Here is a 16240-nt window from a genome sequence, read left to right as displayed (position 1 = left end):
GACCTGCTGGCGCAGTCAGGATTCCCCTGCTGCCCTCGCCTCAGTGCCCTGGCCCCATCTGTCCACTTCTGGGTGAACCTCCCGCACTGGGCCTAGCCAGGGACCCTGGGTCTTTGTCTGTCAAATGCTTAATGAGAGGGTGCAGGCCTGGCAGGGCACCAGCAACACATTCTGCTCATGGATTTGGTGGGTCAGGTTCAGCCAACTGATGACACTTGTCTGTTCTCCCAAAGTTCACACACTGGGAGGAGAACATGTTTTTTAAATGTTTTAAATTGTCACTGAACAATCTGTGTAGACATTGTTGAATGGGAACCGAAACTGCTGTGTAAACCTTCACCAAAAATGAATAAAATATTATTAAATAAGCAAACAAGTGTTTTAAATTACAGTACCCATTACACTGTGGTTCCCGTCCTGGGAGCCCAGGACTGACCCTAGGCTTCAGCAGGCAATTGTGGCCACGTCCACAGGCCATCAAAACAACCAGTTAGAGGCAATAAATTCAGAAAACCTCTTGTCTGGCGTTCCCTCACTGATTAAATACCTGAGTTGGTGCTGACCCAGCATGCTGTAATAAATCAAAGGTTACGAAGTAACTGCCTATACTTTATCCCACGTGTGGAGGTCTGAGCACTATGGTAATGGAAGAAGATGAGTTTTTAGAAAGCTGTTCCTGTTGACTTTTCATGCCCCTGCTCTCTTTCCCTTTTCAGCTTCATCTTGGGTAAAAGATGTGTGACCAGACCTTTCTAGTTAACGTTTTTGACTCCTGTGATAAATGTTTCAAACAAAGGGCTCTGAGGCCAGTTTTCAAGAAATCTCAACAACTCAGCTACTGCTCAATATGTGCAGAAATAGTAAGTGCCACTTTTTAAAAATTTAAGTAGTTACCTATCTTAAAATGATGTCTAACGTGAGTGTTTTGTGACAGATGAGTTGCCAAGAATCAGCTGACACAACTTAAACTTTGTCAGCACCCCAAGCTTTGCAAGGCAGTACAGCCCTGGGGTTCTGTGTGGACTCTGGTGTCTGACTGCCTGGGTTCAAATCCAAATTGTGTTCCTTGATGGTGGTGTGTGCTCACCTCTCTCAAATCTGTAAAATAGGAAAAACAAGAGCATCTATCTCATGGGGGCTTGTGAGAATCAAATGAGTAAATTTGATAAAGTGTTTAAAATAGTACCCAGCACAGGAAGTACTCAACGAATGTTTTAGCTATTATTATTTCTAAGGGCTAGTTTTTTTAAAACTTCTGTCTTCTACCAGTCTATTTGGCAAGCAACCTACCTAACGACGACTCTGGTAAATAAACAGGCTGAGAGCACCTTTCCAAGGGCCCTGCCACCGCTGCACCCAGGAACAGCTGTATATGTACAGCTGAAGACCAAACCAGACAGGGCCTTAGTAGTGAGCAAAATTAAGCTCAAGAAAAAGTGCTCCTTGGGCTGAAGAAAAATGTAGAACAAAATCCTAATGCACCAAAAAAAAAAAAAAAAAGACTAGACTTACTGGCCTGACAGAGACTGGAGAAACCCTGAGGGCATGGCCCCCAGACACCCTTTTAGCTCAGTGGTGAAGTCACTCCTGAGGTTCACCCTTCAGCCAAAGATTAGACAGGCCCATAAAACAAAACAAGACTAAAGGGGCACACCAGCCCAAGGGGCAAGGACGAGAAGGCAGGAGGGGACAGGAAAGCTGGTAATGGGGAACCCAAGGTCGAGAAGGGAAGAGTGTTGACATGTTGTGGGGATGGCAACCAATGTCACAAAACAATATGTGTGTTAATTGTTTAATGAAAAACTTGTTTGCTCTGTAAACCCTCATCTAAAGAAGAATAAAAAAAAAGTTCTTGTAAGAGAATACTTAGTGGCATGAAAAGATGTTCATGACATTAAAAGTCATTACTAAAGAATTATGTATAGTATGATTCTATTTTTAGTTTTGCATGTGTACACATATGCAAATATTGACCTGTGTGTGTGCATACGCATGCACTGTCTGTCTGGAAAAATATACCAAAAACGTTAATAATAATTATTTCTCAGTGGGATGATACTTTCTGTATTTTCCAACTTTTATAAAATATATACATATTTCATATTCAGAAAAATCTATATAATTTTAGGTTTTACTCAAAGGAATCATACTACCAGTATGTGTGAATTCAGTTATAATAGTTTCCAGAAGCTCTCCACTATATATTACTGAAGAAGAATTTTGTAGAAGTCTTTTAAATATAGCAGCCTTGAGGCAAGGATTTGGTGAAAAGGGGAAGCTTTAAAAATAAGAAACAGGAAGCATCCTAAAGAGAAGGTCTGTGTTGTTTCCTGGTGGGAACTGACTTCTTGGTGGCTCACCCAGGAGTCAGCAAACCCCTCCCAAAGAGCAGGGTTTTCTGAGGGTAGTTAAACAGTCCCTCACATCACACAGAGTTCAAAACTGCAGACAGAAGGAACTAAAGCAGACAACACAGAGAGAGCTGCCTGGGTGTGTGCTACAGAACAAGGAGAGAGAACAAGCGGGCAGAGAGCCTACATCCTATATACATACATACATTCACGTGTTCCTTCATTCAACAAATATTAACTGAGCACCTATCATACGCCAGTCACTGTTTAGGTGCTTATAGATACAGAGTGTCTTAGTCACCTAGTGCTGCTGTACCAGAAATACCACAAATGGATGGCTTTAACAAAGAGAAGTTTATTCTCTCACAGTCTAGTAGGCTAGAAGTCCAAATTCAGGGTGTCAGCTCCAAGGGAAGGCTTTCTCTGACAGCTCTGGAGGAAGGTCCTTGTCATCAATCTTCCCCAGGACTAGGAGCTTCTCTGCGTAGGAACCTCAGGTCCAAAGGACGCGCTCTGCTCCCTGCGCTGCTTTCGTAGTGGTATGAGATCCCCATTTCTCTGCTCGCTTCTCTCTTTTATATCTCAAAAGAGACTGGCTCAAGACTCATTCCAATATTGTAGATTGAGTCCTGCCTCATTAACATAACTGCCGCCTATCCCACCTCATTAACATCAGAGAGGTAGGATTTACAACACATAGGAAAGTCACATCAGATGATAAAATGGTGGACAATCACACAATACTAGGAATCATGGCCTAGCCAAATTGATACACATATTTTTGAGGGACACAATTCAATCCATGACACAGAGGTATATAGGGCAGATAGGGTTTGTGCTCTTGTAGGGTTGTATTCAAGAAGGCAGAATCAGGAAACAATAAAGCACATGAATGAGTAGGACCACTTGACATAGAAATACATGTATTCAAAGAATTAAAGAAGGAGAGTGGGGCAGATTGCTGCTTTAGACTGGGAGTCAGCAGTCCTACTCTGAAGAGGAACCTGAGCCGAGCCCTGGATGACAGCAAGAGGCCAGTCGCGTCAAGATCCAGGGCAGAGCATCCCAGGCAGAAGAAATGACAAGTGCAAAGGCACTCGCATGGGAACACCCTGCTTGGCCTGGCTGAGGAACTCTAAGGAGGCCAGTGTGGCTGGAAGAAGTGAGAAGCTGGGGACGCGCAGAGCACAAATATCGCAGAAGGCACAGAAATGAAAAGGTGAGGTTTGGTCAATAACAGGAAAAAGGAAAAGAAGAAGAAGAATGGAAAGCGGCGCCAAAGTCACTTAAAGAAGAAGTAACTGACAGCAACTGGAGAAACTGCAAGAGTATGGCCTCCAGACACCCTTTTAACTCAGTATTGAAGTCACTCCTGAGGTTTACCCAAAGATTTGACAGACCCATAAGACAAACAATAATACACGCTGCTCAACCATGTGTACTAGACTAAATGAGCACACCAGCCCACAGGCAAGGACGAGAAGGCAGCAGACAGGATGTCACCAGGTGGAAACCCCAGGTTCTTACTTGGCATGACTCGTATTGGCCAGTAAACGAGAGACCGAGGTGGGAGAACAAAAAGGCACCTTTATTTCGTTGTATAAGGGAATGGAGCAGTTGGAGCCGTTGCTGACAAGACTGCTCGCCAAGGGTGGGCAGGTAGATTTACTTTTAAAGGGGTTAACAAGTAGGGAGTTCATACAAGTTACATCAGCAACATTCTTAATCATAGTACGCAGGTACAATGGGGTTTATATATAACCTCCAAGCAAAAGCAGGAATCAAATGCTTTTGAGAGGGGTGGTGCCCAGCAAAGGAAACGAATTTGCAATACAACACTGTTGGGGAGGAAGCCAGGTAAAGACTACAGCACTGTGCGGTTCTGTCTCAAGGAAAGCTGGACAGACAGAAATGGGAACCCAAGGTCAAGAAGGAGAGTGTTGACACGTCGTGGGGTTGGCAACCAATGTCACAATAAATTATTTAAGGATAAACTAATTTGCTCTATAAACCTTCATCTAAAGCACAATAAAAAAAATTAAAAAGAGAAAAAAGAAGGAAGCAAGGGAAACAATAACCACTTAACAATCTAGAGCTGGGTCAACCTTCATCCTAAGTGTATGAATGGACATCAAGATGTTTAATAAGAGAGTGTAATAAACTGCAAAATGGCAACAGACACAGCCCAGAGCACAACAATGGCTTGGCCACTAGGATTAGTAAGAACGACATGGAATTTAGGAGGGACAGAAGTCTCAGTCCTCAGGGCAGAGAAAATGAACCCAGACATGCTCCAGGCAAGAGCACCCTTAAAACCAGTTGCTATTGAGTTGAGCCTGACTCATGGCAATCCCATGTGTGTCAGAGTAAAACTATGCTCCACAGGATTTTCAATGCTCATTTTTTAGAAGTAGATTGTCAGGCCTTTCTTCCAAGGCATCTCTGGGTGGACAAGAACTTCTAAGCTTTCAGTTAGCAGCCAAGAGCGTTAACCATTTGCACCACCAGGGATCCCCAAGAGCATCCTTACCAGGCTCTAAATAAGAATGAGTCTGCAGTTAAAAATGCAAATCACACTTGCACTGTTTACTCACAGAAAAAATAGCTGTATCTATTTAACTATGAAGTAAATCTGGTTATAACCATCAAAAAAAAGAAAAAGTACTCCTTGGGCATAAGCCTTCAGCAGGGACTAGGGACTGAACACAAATCCTGGCATTTTTCAAACTACACAAAATCAAGTGCTCACCAGAGGTGGCTATGAGTTTGCAGCAAAAATGCCCACAGCATCTCAGAAGCCCTAGGAATTAGTCCTACCTCAGATGATCGCAAAGCTGCACTCTGCAGTGGCTGAGCATAGCCCCCACCTGGTGAAGAGTGGTAAAGCACTCTTCCCCAAAAACCCAATATTATCAAACCACATTATCAACACATCTAAAAAACTGACTAAAGAGAGGGAAGATAAAATTTACATTTTATCCAACTGAACAGGAAAAGGCAATATTTATCTTCCAGGTACCACTGCAACTCAGCACAGTGATTACACTAAAAAACAAATACTTCCCCTAAAGCCAATGCTGAAAAAAGAAGCTGGGGCGGCATAAAAGGTTTGGGTGCACCATAGTAACTCTGATGTCACTTCAGGCTCAGTGTTACAAGCTGCTACCAGCAGCACATTCTATTCTATACTTGACTCTGCAAATTATAAAACTGAGGAAATTTCAGTTGTGAAACCAAGCCTGCTTTCTAGTGGTCCTAGCCTCCTCGAGCAGTGCTATCTATTCATCTAGCTGTTCTGTTTTTAAACAACTCCCTCTCTGTGGAAGCCTAGACATGGGATTCTTTGTAGCATTGTAGCTTCCCCCCAGGTCACAGGACCTGTCTGAAGATACTGTCCCAGGGGACTGTCAAAGACTATCTCCACCACAAGCGCTTATTGTTGTTGTTAGTTGCCATCGAGTCAGTTTCAACTCATGATGACCCCTCCTGTGCAGAGCAGAACTGCTCCATAGGCTTTTCAAGGCTGTGACCTTTCAGAAGAACTTGGGGGTTTCCAAATATTCAGACAGCAGCCTTGGCTGAGGAGAGATGCAAATGACTGGGAGCTGGGTGTTTGCATTCTGTAGATGCAGCCCTCAGTGGATCCTTTTCATGAACAGGGGTGACCCTGTGCAGTGTAACGGATTGCTTTTTATGCAGCCTTTCTAGCTATGGTCTTGCAACTCCCACACAGGTGATTGGGCAGGACTGTGTGATAGGGTAATTGTGGCCCACCAAGAGGACTGGTCAGTTTTGCCATCCCACTGGGCTTGAAACGAGCCATCCCAGAGGTGGGAAAGAGAAGAGCCCACCACTACCAAGGAAGGAGAAACCAGCAGGAGAGACAGGCAAGAGATGGTGCAGTGGGCTTCCTGGCCCATGGAGAGAGAAAGCTGAGTGACTGTGGGCAGAGACTGAGGGCCAGGGAGAAGCCTAGGCCTGACCGACAAATTTGAGACTTGCCAGGCTCCACAACCGTGTAAGCCATTTCCTGAGTTCATGAGTTCTGTGAGAAGTTGCAATGAATTAGGGAACCCAAAGACGGGGAGGAAGAGTACTGAGGAGAGAGGGAGTAGTTGATGTTAGAGATGATGGAGTGGTACAGCAGTTGGAGAAGTTGGACATTTGGGACATCCTTAACCTCATTTCATAGGAACCAGCTTTGTGTGATCCTTATAAAAGAAATTATTCATTTACCCTGTAACTTGACAATGACCACCACTGAAATGTAGCACACCAAACTTTCTGATCTCCAGCTTCCTCACTTATCTAAAAGAGGTAACACCAAAGTGTAGGTAGGCACTTTGGAAACTTTGCCCTGCCATTAAAAAGTTGTATGACCTTGTCATCTCTAGACAGTAGACTCTCCAGATTGGAGGAGGTTTGGGGTTGATTTTACACAGAGAACCCTCAGAGGAGGGCACACACTAGTGTGAAGCACCATCCACCCACCCCATGTGTTCAGAGATGGGCAGACCCTGAGCCGGGCATACACACCCCACTGGTCCGGGAGACACCAGCCCTGAGGATGTGATGAGAGGGTGCTGCCTTGGCTGAGCCTCATGAGATGTCCTTGTAAGAAGTGTCCCCATGACCCAGTGCCTCATTTAAATCACTTCCTGTGGATTCTCAGGTGTGTCAGGCAGCCTTAATAACAATGAGCATGAATGCTCTGCACATTCACTCTTCATAAGGACCCTGTGAGAAGGATGTTACTCTCATTTACAGATAAAGAACCTGAGACACAGAGAAGTTAAGTAAATTGCCCAAGGCTCCACAGCAGAACCAGGATTTTTCCCCAGGCAGTCCGATCTAGAATCTGTGCTCTTAATTTTTTTGCTTCATGAACTCTTAAACAGATGAACTGTACTAATTTTGATTTTATATTTTATTTTTATATGTATATAAATGTGTTCATGCTTATATAAAATATATATTTTGTCTTATTTGTATAGTATATATGTATTTTCTATATTGATTTAATAAACTAACATTAATCGAGCACCTACCATGCAAGTTGTTATGATAAATGCTGAGGATAAATTATGAATAAACCTGTCAATATGGGGAAGGGAGAAGAGAGCTGGCAGTTAATAAGCATCTGCTCTGTATGGAGAGTGTCACTCACACTGTCTTATGTAACTCTCCTAACAGCCCTGTGAGGTAGACACTAGCCCCATTTTCCAGATAATGAAAATGAGGAGTTCAAAATCTAATCTCCAAACTATGTATCGATTAATATAGGTTACTTCTAACTTTCCTCAAATAAAGAGTACCCAGCAAGTTCCCCAGAGACGAGGTACAGAGAAGGAGGGACGGCACCTAAAATTCCATTTGGCAATGTTCATTCTAGAATCTGTAACCTTGATCTGCCTTCCCATTCCACAAACACACACACACAGGCACACACACATAGGCAAGGTCAGAGAGGAGAGAAGACATGGACTCCTGAAGTCCATGGAGTGTCGCCAATGGAGGCCAGAGTGCCTGGGTCCAAACGCTGCCTCAGCCTCTTTCTGGCAGTGTGAGCCTGGGCAAGTCACTTAACCTGTTCCCTCATCTGTAAACAGGGACAGTAATAGCACCTATTCTGGGTGACTGTTGTGAGGACTAAAGGGGTTACTAGTGTAAAGTACTTAGAACAGTACCCAGCACTAAAGGGGATTGGGGAGGCAGGATTCTTGAATCTGCTATAATGTCCCTAGATTTGCACCCTTGAGAGAAGTGGAGCCACCCTTCACCTTCACTCTAATGGGGGGAGCTGCCTCAGAAACCACACCTCCAAGATCGCTGGATGTGGACTTAGAAGGCTTGCGTCTGGGCCCGTGGGTCTCCTCCACAGCCCCCACGCCTTGCCACCTCCCTTTGCTGCCCCAAGCCAGGGACCTGATTCCTGGGGCGGGAAGGACAAGCAAAGCCAAAGGCGGGGCTCCTAACGCCGGGGGTTCCCAGGGCTGACCAGAGACCAGAAGTAGTTTCAACAGCAGAGCTGCCGGGCTGCTACCAGGATGAGGCGGGGTACCAGCGGCGCGGGCGGGGTCTCATTGCCCTCTACTCTCCAATCTGCTTTCTGAAGGCAGAAGCCCCCACCCTCACCCCCACCCCACCCCCAGCCGCGCATCAAGTCCCAACCTGGGGTTTAGGGACAGGAGGGGGCTGGGTCACTGGGACCTCACCAAGCTCCCTAGAAGTGGGTCAATCCAGAGTTGGAATTCCAGCTTGGCCCTTCACTACGTGTGCGTCCTCGGGCAGGTCACGTGTCATCGAGGCGCCTCAGTTTACCCACCTGTAAAATGGGCACGACACTCCCTGCTTGCCCAGGGTGATAGGCGCAGCTGCGTTCACATGGCTTCACGCGGGGCACTGCGCGTGGGCGGGTACCGGGGGGGGGGGCAAAGGGCGCGTGTGCGGAGGGGCGCCGTGCCAGCCGGCGAGGCCCAGGGTGGGGTGCGGGGTAGCTGCCGCTCGCAGTGCCCGCGTCATCGCAGGGAGGGCGGGGCGGCGGGGCGGCGGGGCCGCGCTCTGGGGAGACGGCGGCTGGAGCTGCTGGCCGGGACTGCTCCGCCTTTTCACCGCTCTCCGCTTTCCTCCCCGCCGCGCACTCGCGAAGATGGCCACCGACGTACTGCAGGAGAACGAGACGCTGGCGTCGCTGAAGAGCGAGGCCGAGAGCCTCAAGGGCAAACTGGAGGAGGAGCGGGCCAAGCTGCACGACGTGGAGCGTGAGTGCGGGCCGGGGCGGGGGCCGCGGGGCGCGGGGAGGGGTCGCCGCCGGCGCAGCAGCTAGGCCGAGTAAACAAGACAGGCCCCTGGGGTGAGGGCGACCTGGGCCCGGTGCGACAGCAAGGTCTGCACCACTGCCGGAGAGAGGGGACCCCGGGTGCCCAGCTGCACGCAGGTGAAGAGCGTGGCGGCAGCGAGAGCACCTGGCGCGCAGCCAGGCCAGCCCTCGGAGGCTGGCGGCACCTTGTTGGTCCCCAGCCCGCCAGCTAGCGAAGGCCGGCCCCCTCTGGGCGGGGCGCCTGGTTGCAGAAGCTCCTGGCCGCTGTCCTCAAGACAGAGGGTCGTGGGGCCAGTTGCCGTCATTACCTGCCCAGAAGATGCTAACTGTTGGCAGTCGTGCCCTTGTGAGCCTGGAGGAGTGGGGTGGCGCTGAGAGGTGCCAAGAGCAGCGAGCCCGTGTGGGCCGAGACCTAGGGTAGACTTTTGTTTTTTAACCATCATCTGTCTCCCGCCAACATTGTTGCGTCTTTCTCAGTTTTGCTTTTGCAAGAAACGGATTCTGATTTAAAAGCTTCTTTCTCCAATTTCTTCCCTTCCTTGTGTGGAGGTGGGAGGCGGGGGAGATGAATGGGGGAAGGGAAGCAGATGAGCTTATCACATCCAACCATGTCGTTCATTTAAGGCTGTTTAAGAAGCTTTGGAGAGATGCAGTGTGATCGGCGTAAAAGGGCAATGGCAATCCTAAACAAACTTCCCTTCTTGATGACCACCGTAATTCAGAACCGGCTCTGTGATTTTTGAGTGAGCAATTAAATAGCCAGGTTAAATGCCTGTTGGATAGATCGGCTGCCCTTTATCCTGTCAGATAGTTCCCCCTCAACAAAGCTTGGGCTGAGGGCCAGGCTTGGGGAAGTGGTCTTACCTGCACACTCTTCAGCTCTGAGGGTGACAGCTCCCCTTTGCCCAGCAAGGCCCCTCCACTGTGCCTTTACACACGTATACATCGTGCTCCTATCGTTGCTGTTTGGTAAACCAAACCCATTGCCAAGTCGATTCTGACTCGTAGCAACCCTGTGTGTGTCAGCGTACAACTGGGTTCCTGAGGGTTTTCAGTGGCTGATTTTTCAGAAGTAGATTGCCAGGCCTCTCTTTTGAGGGGTTTCTGGGTAGACTTGAACCTCCAACCTTTTGGTTAGCAGCCAAGTGTGTTAACCATTTGTACCACCCAGGGACTTCCATTTGGTATCACCCTTTAAATTCCCGTTTGTAAAAGCAAAATGGGGTTCATGCTAGGCCCTTTAGCACTTGATTTCTTTTTTGAAAATTATTTGATGGAAGCAAATGACCTGAATCCAGAGTGTGCTGTGCTTTCAGAGAGGTCTTATTTAAATAGGTGTTCTAGGCTCCCTGTAGCATTTAGAAATGTGTCCAGCTGTAATTAACAGAAAGCCCAAATAAAGTAGTTAAGCAAATTGGGAATTATTTTTCTTATCTAACAAGAGGAAGAGTAGCCAGTTGCCAGCTTTGGTTCAGCAGCCCAATGTGCCATCAGGGGCTCAGGCTCTTCTCCACACCCTTATGGCACTGGCATTTGCCTCCATGGTTATAATACACGGGCCCCAGCTCCAAACATCACTTCTGTATCCAAGGCTGGAAGAAGGGGAAAATGTGGGCAGAAACTCTGTTTGCTCCTTATTAGGAAAGCAAAAGTTTTCCCAGAAACCCGAGGAGATTTCTGCTTGCACTTCATTGGCCAAGACTAGGTCATATGGCGACTGCTAGAGTGTGTGGGAAAGGGAGAACTGAGCTGGGTGCATTACCATTTCCAAGTAAGGTTTCTGTTACCAGCAAAGAAGTGAGGAATGGACATTGGGAGGCTTGGGTCAGGATCAGCCCACTCCTCTTTGCAAATTTCCGCAGATGATAATGACAAATGCAGGCTCAGTGCCTCAGGTTGGTTGTCTTATTTCTCTACAAATGAAGAAACTGAGGCACAGAGAGGTTAGAGGACTTGCTGAGGGACCCCAGCTCGTAAGTGGTGGGGCCAGGATTCCAGCCCAGGCAATTGGAGCTCTAGCCCAGGCTCCCTTCAGCTTTCACGCCAAACCCTTTTGTGCTTTATGCAGAAGGGCATTGTCTAGAAACTCACTCAACAGTTCAGGCTGCATGAGTGGCACTGTTCCCGCAGGGGTATTTTTCTGCCTTGTCTGTGGATTTGTAAATTGCCATAAGGCAGAGAGATGGTCGTGATGCAGCTTTTCAGCAGGGAGCCGGAGCCCCTGGGCTGGGGGGTTGATCAATTCAAAAAGGGCGTAGCATCCTCAGAAGCCAGGGCTGAATTTTGGACCCACAGTGGATACCCGTGTGTGTGAGTAAGAATTTTTGAGTTGAAAAGACCAGGAGTCATACAAGTTTCTAGTAAGATGTTAGTAGAGCCTAAACAAAAATCCAGGTCTCCTGATTACAGAATCCAGTCACCCACATGACATGTCATCACCTCTGTCCCTTGACTTATCTGGAGATGTCCAGTAAGTATTTGTAGCGAGGACAATAACCAGTTCCAACAGTGGGACTCTGGAAAGATTTCATGGAAAAGATGACATCTTAGCCAAACTTCTGAATGTGGATTGGATTTGGATAGGCAAAGATAGGAGGGGAAAATCAATCCATGCAGGGAAAACAGCTTCGGAAGCCTGGAACGGGGGGCGGGGTGTATACAGGATGAGATGGCTTGAGGTAGGGAAATGAAGTGTGAAAGGGAAGTGGCCTGGGGTACAGAGATTCTTAATAAATGTGTCTCTCCCTCTTATCAAATAGTGTTGAAGTACCTTTCTTACTTGCTCATTCATGCTGGCAGTTGAAGCCAGGTGGAAGAGTGGGAGGCTTGTCTTGGTTCCACATTAACGTTTGACTTACCTGTTCTCGCCCCACCCCACCCGACTCCTGCAGCTCCCACTTAGAGGCGGGAAATTTAGAGGAGGAAATGCTGATGATCTGGTAGTTTTAAAAACAAAATGCCGCAGCACCTGCTGTGTGTCAAACAATTGTGCTCTTGTTTTTCCCCTTGGTAAAGGAAGGTAATTTCATCCCCATATGGCCGGTGAAGAAACAGACTTGGAGAAGTCAAATAATTGGCCCCAGGGTCATGCCCCTAGTTAGTGGTTGGGCCTGGACTCAGTTTGGGAATAATGCTGCTTTCCTTGCTGGGCTCTCCTTTGAGCAAGTGACCCAAGTGCCTGGGGGTGGTGGGAAGGGTTCCATGAATGTGGAAAGGATCAGAACTGTGTCTGGTTCACTCCCCAAAGCAGTTGTTGTGTGCCATCAGTCGACTCGATTCCGACTCATGTTGTTGTTGTTGTTAGGTGCCGTCAAGTCGGTTCTGAACCATAGCAACCCTATGTACAACAACGAAACACTGCCCTGTCCTGCGCCATCCTCACAATCATTGCTATGCTTGAGCCCATTGTTGCAGCCACTGTATCAGTCCATCTCGTTGAGGATCTTCCTCTTTTTCGCTGACCCTCTACTTCACCAGGCATGATGCCCTTCTCCAGGGACTGGTCCCTCCTGATAACATGTCCAAAGTTCGTGAGGTAAAGTCTCACCATCCTTGCCTCTGAGGAGCATTCCGGCTGTACTTCTTCCAAGACATATTTGTTCATTCTTTGACAGTCCATGGTATATTCAATGTTCTTCCTCAACACCATGCTTTAAAGGCGTTGATTCTTCTTCTGTCTTCCTTATTCACTGTCCAGCTTTCACATGCATATGAGGCGATTGAAAAAACCATGGCTTGGATCAGACACACCTTAGTCCTTAAAGTAACATCTTTGCTTTTTAACACTTTAAAGAGGTCTTTTGCAGCAGATTTGGCCCAATGCAATACGTAGTTTGATTTCTTTTTTTTTTTTTTTCCCATCATTTGATTTCTTGACTGGCGTTTCCATAGGCATTGATTGTGGATCCAAGTAAAATGAAATCCTTTACAACTTCAATCTTTTCTCCATTTATCATGATGTTGCTTATTGGTCCAGTTGTGAGGATTTTTGTTTTCTTTATGTTGGGGTGTAATCCATACTGAAGGCTGTGGTCTTTGATCTTCATCAGTAAGTGCTTCAGGTCTTCTTCACTTTCAGCAAGCTAGGTTTTCTCATCTGCATACTGAAGATTGTCAATGAGTCTTCCTCTAATTCTGATGCCGCATTCTTCTTCCTATAGTCCAGCTTCTTGAATTATTTGCTCAGTACACAGATTGAATAAGTATGGTGAAAGGATACAACCTTGACACACACCATTCTTGACTTTAAACCATGCAGTATCCCCTTGTTCTGTTCAAACAACTGCCTCTTGGTCTATGTACAGGTTCCTCATGAGTATAGTTAAGTATTCTGGCATTCCCATCCTTTGCAATGTTATCCATAATTTGTTATGATCCCACACAGTCAAATGCCTTTGCATAGTCAATAAAGCACAGGTAAACATCTTTCTGGCATTCTCTGCTTTCAGCCAAAATCCATCTGATATCTGCAGTGACATCCCTCATTTCACGTTCTCTTTTGAATCTGGCTTGAATTTCTGGCAGTGTCCTGTCGATGTATTGCTGCAACCCCTTTTGAATGATCTTCAGCAAAATTTTACTTGCATGTGATATTAATGATATTGTTCGATAATTTCCACATTATGTTCAATCACCTTTCTTTGGAATGGATACAAATATGAATCTCTTCCAGTCAGTTGGCCAGGTAGCTGCCTTCCAGATTTCTTGGCATAGATGAATGAGCACCTCCAGTGCTGCATCCGTTTGTTGTAACATCTCAGTTGGTATTCTGTCAGTTCCTGGAGCTGTGTTTTTCACCAGTGCCTTCAAGTGCAGCTTAGACCTCTTCCTTCAGTACCATCGGTTCCTGATGATATGTTACCTTCTGAAATGGTTGAATGTCGACCAATTCTTTGTGGTGTAGTTGGCTCTGTATATTCCAATTCTTTGCGGTGCAGTTGGCTCTGTATATTCCTTCCATCTTCTTTTAATGCTTCCTGCGTCATTTAATATTTTCCCTGTAGAATCCTTCAGTATTACAGCTTGAGGCTTGAATTTTTTCTTCAGTTCTTTCAGCTTGAGAAATGCTGAACATGTTCTTCCCTTTTGGTTTTCTAACTTCAGGTCTTTGCACATTTCATTATAATACTGTACTTTGTCTTCTCCAGCCGCCCTTTAAAATCTTCTGTTCAGCTCTTTTACTTCATCATTTCTTCCTTTCACTTTGGCTACTCGACATTCAAGAGCAAGTTTCAGAGTCTCTTCTGACATCCATTTTGTTCTTTTTTTTTTTTTAATTGCGCTTCAAGTGAAAGTTTACAATTCAAGTTAGTTTCTCATACAAAAATCTATACACACTTTGTATGTGACCCTAGTTTTGCTCTCCCTATACTGTGACAGCACACTCCTCCTTTCCACCCTGGATTTCCCGTCTCCGTTCAACCAGCTCCTGACCCTCTCTGCCTTCTCATCTCGCCTCCAGACAGTAGCTGCCCATTTAGACTCATGTATCTACTTGAGCTGAGCTGCACACTCTTAATGAGTATCATTTTATGTCTTATGGTACAGGCTAATCTTTGTCTGAAGAGTTGGCCTTGGGAATGGTTTTAGTTTTGGGCTAACAGAGTCCGGGGGCCATGTCTTCCAGGGTCTCTCCAGTCTCAGTCAAACCATTAAGTCTGGTCTTTTTACTAGAATATGAGTTCTGCACCCCGCTTTTCTCCTGCTCTGTCAGGGACTCTCTGCTGTGTTCCCTGTCAGGGCGAACATTGGTAGTAGCTGGGCACCATCTAGTTCTTCTGGTCTTAGGCTGATGGAGTCTCTGGTTTATGTGGCCCTTTCTGTCTCTTGTGCTAATATTTTCCTTGTGTCTTTGGTGTTCTTCATTCTCCTTTCCTGCAGGTGGGTTGGGACCAATTGATGCATCTTAGATGGCTGCTTACTAGCTTTTAAGATCTTAATAAACTTTATTATGCCAATTGACCTAAATGTCCCCTGAAACCATGGTCCCCAGACCTCTGCCCCTGCTACTCTGTCCCTCGAAGTGTTTGGTTATATTCAGGCAACTTCTTAGCTTTTGGTTTAGTGCAGTTGTGCTGACTTCCCCTGTAGTGTGTGCTGTCCTTCCCTTCACCTAATATAATTCTTGTCTACTATCTGGTTAGTGAATACCCCTCTTCCTCCCTCCCTACTCTCATAACCATCAAATAATATCTTCTTCTGTGTTTAAACCTTTTCTTGAGTTCTTATAATAGTGGTCTCGTGTAATATTTGTCCTTTTGCGACTGACTAAATTCACTCAGCATAATACCTTCCGGATTCATCCATGTTATGAGATGTTTCACGGATTCATCGTTATTCTTTATCATTGCGTAGTATTCCGTTGTCTGAATGTACCAACATTTGTTTATCTATTCATCCGCTGATGGGCACCTATGTTGTTTCCATCTTTTTGCTGTCGTGAGCAGTGCTGCAGTGAACATGGGTGTGCATATATCTATTCCCGTGATGGCTCTTATTTCTCTAGGATATATTCCAAGGAGTGGGATTGCTGGATCATATGGTACTTCTATTTTTAGCTTTTTAAGGAAGTACCAAATCAATTTCCAAAGTAGTTGTATGATTTTACATTCCCACCAGCAGTGTATAAGTGTTTTTTTTGATTAATGCTAGCCTTGTTGGGGTGAGACAGTTCTGATTGTAGTTTTGATTTGTATTTCTCTAATGGCTAATTTCCTCATGTATCTGTTAGCCACCTGAATGTCTTCTTTGGTGAAATGCGTGTTCATATCCTTAGCCCATTTTTTAATTGGGTTATGAGTCTTTTTGTTGTTGAGGTTTTGCAGTATCTTGTAGATTTTAGAGATTAGATGCTGGTCAGATTTGTCACAGCCAAAAATTTTTTCCCAGTCTGTAGTTTGTCTTTTTAACTTTCGGTGAAGTCTTTTGATGAGCAAAAGTGTTTGATTTTTAGGAGCTTCCAGTTATCTAGTTTCTCTTCTGGTGTTTATGCGTTGTTACTTATGGTTTGTATTCTGTTTATGCCATGTATTAGGGCTCCTAGCATTGTCCCTACTTTTTCTTCTATGAT

The 16240-nt window shown here is 45.9% G+C and overlaps 1 protein-coding gene across 1 annotated transcript in view; it reads left to right on the top strand.

Annotated features, from left to right (window-relative positions):
- Positions 1-8915: 8915 nt before the first annotated feature.
- The window catches only part of GNB5 (G protein subunit beta 5), a 76702-nt gene continuing 69377 nt past the window's right edge, over positions 8916-16240 (top strand). Inside the window, exon 1 of the mRNA XM_012555895.2 lies at positions 8916-9112. Coding sequence (XP_012411349.2) covers positions 9001-9112 — 112 coding nt within the window. The 5' untranslated portion in view covers positions 8916-9000. The remainder of the gene's footprint in view (positions 9113-16240) is intronic.

This window comes from Trichechus manatus, unplaced genomic scaffold, assembly GCF_000243295.1.
Source record: "Trichechus manatus latirostris isolate Lorelei unplaced genomic scaffold, TriManLat1.0 scaffold00052, whole genome shotgun sequence".
Taxonomy (NCBI): Eukaryota; Metazoa; Chordata; class Mammalia; order Sirenia; family Trichechidae; genus Trichechus; species Trichechus manatus.
Note: the sequence above shows the minus strand (reverse complement) of the source record. Positions and strands in the feature narration are given on the sequence as shown.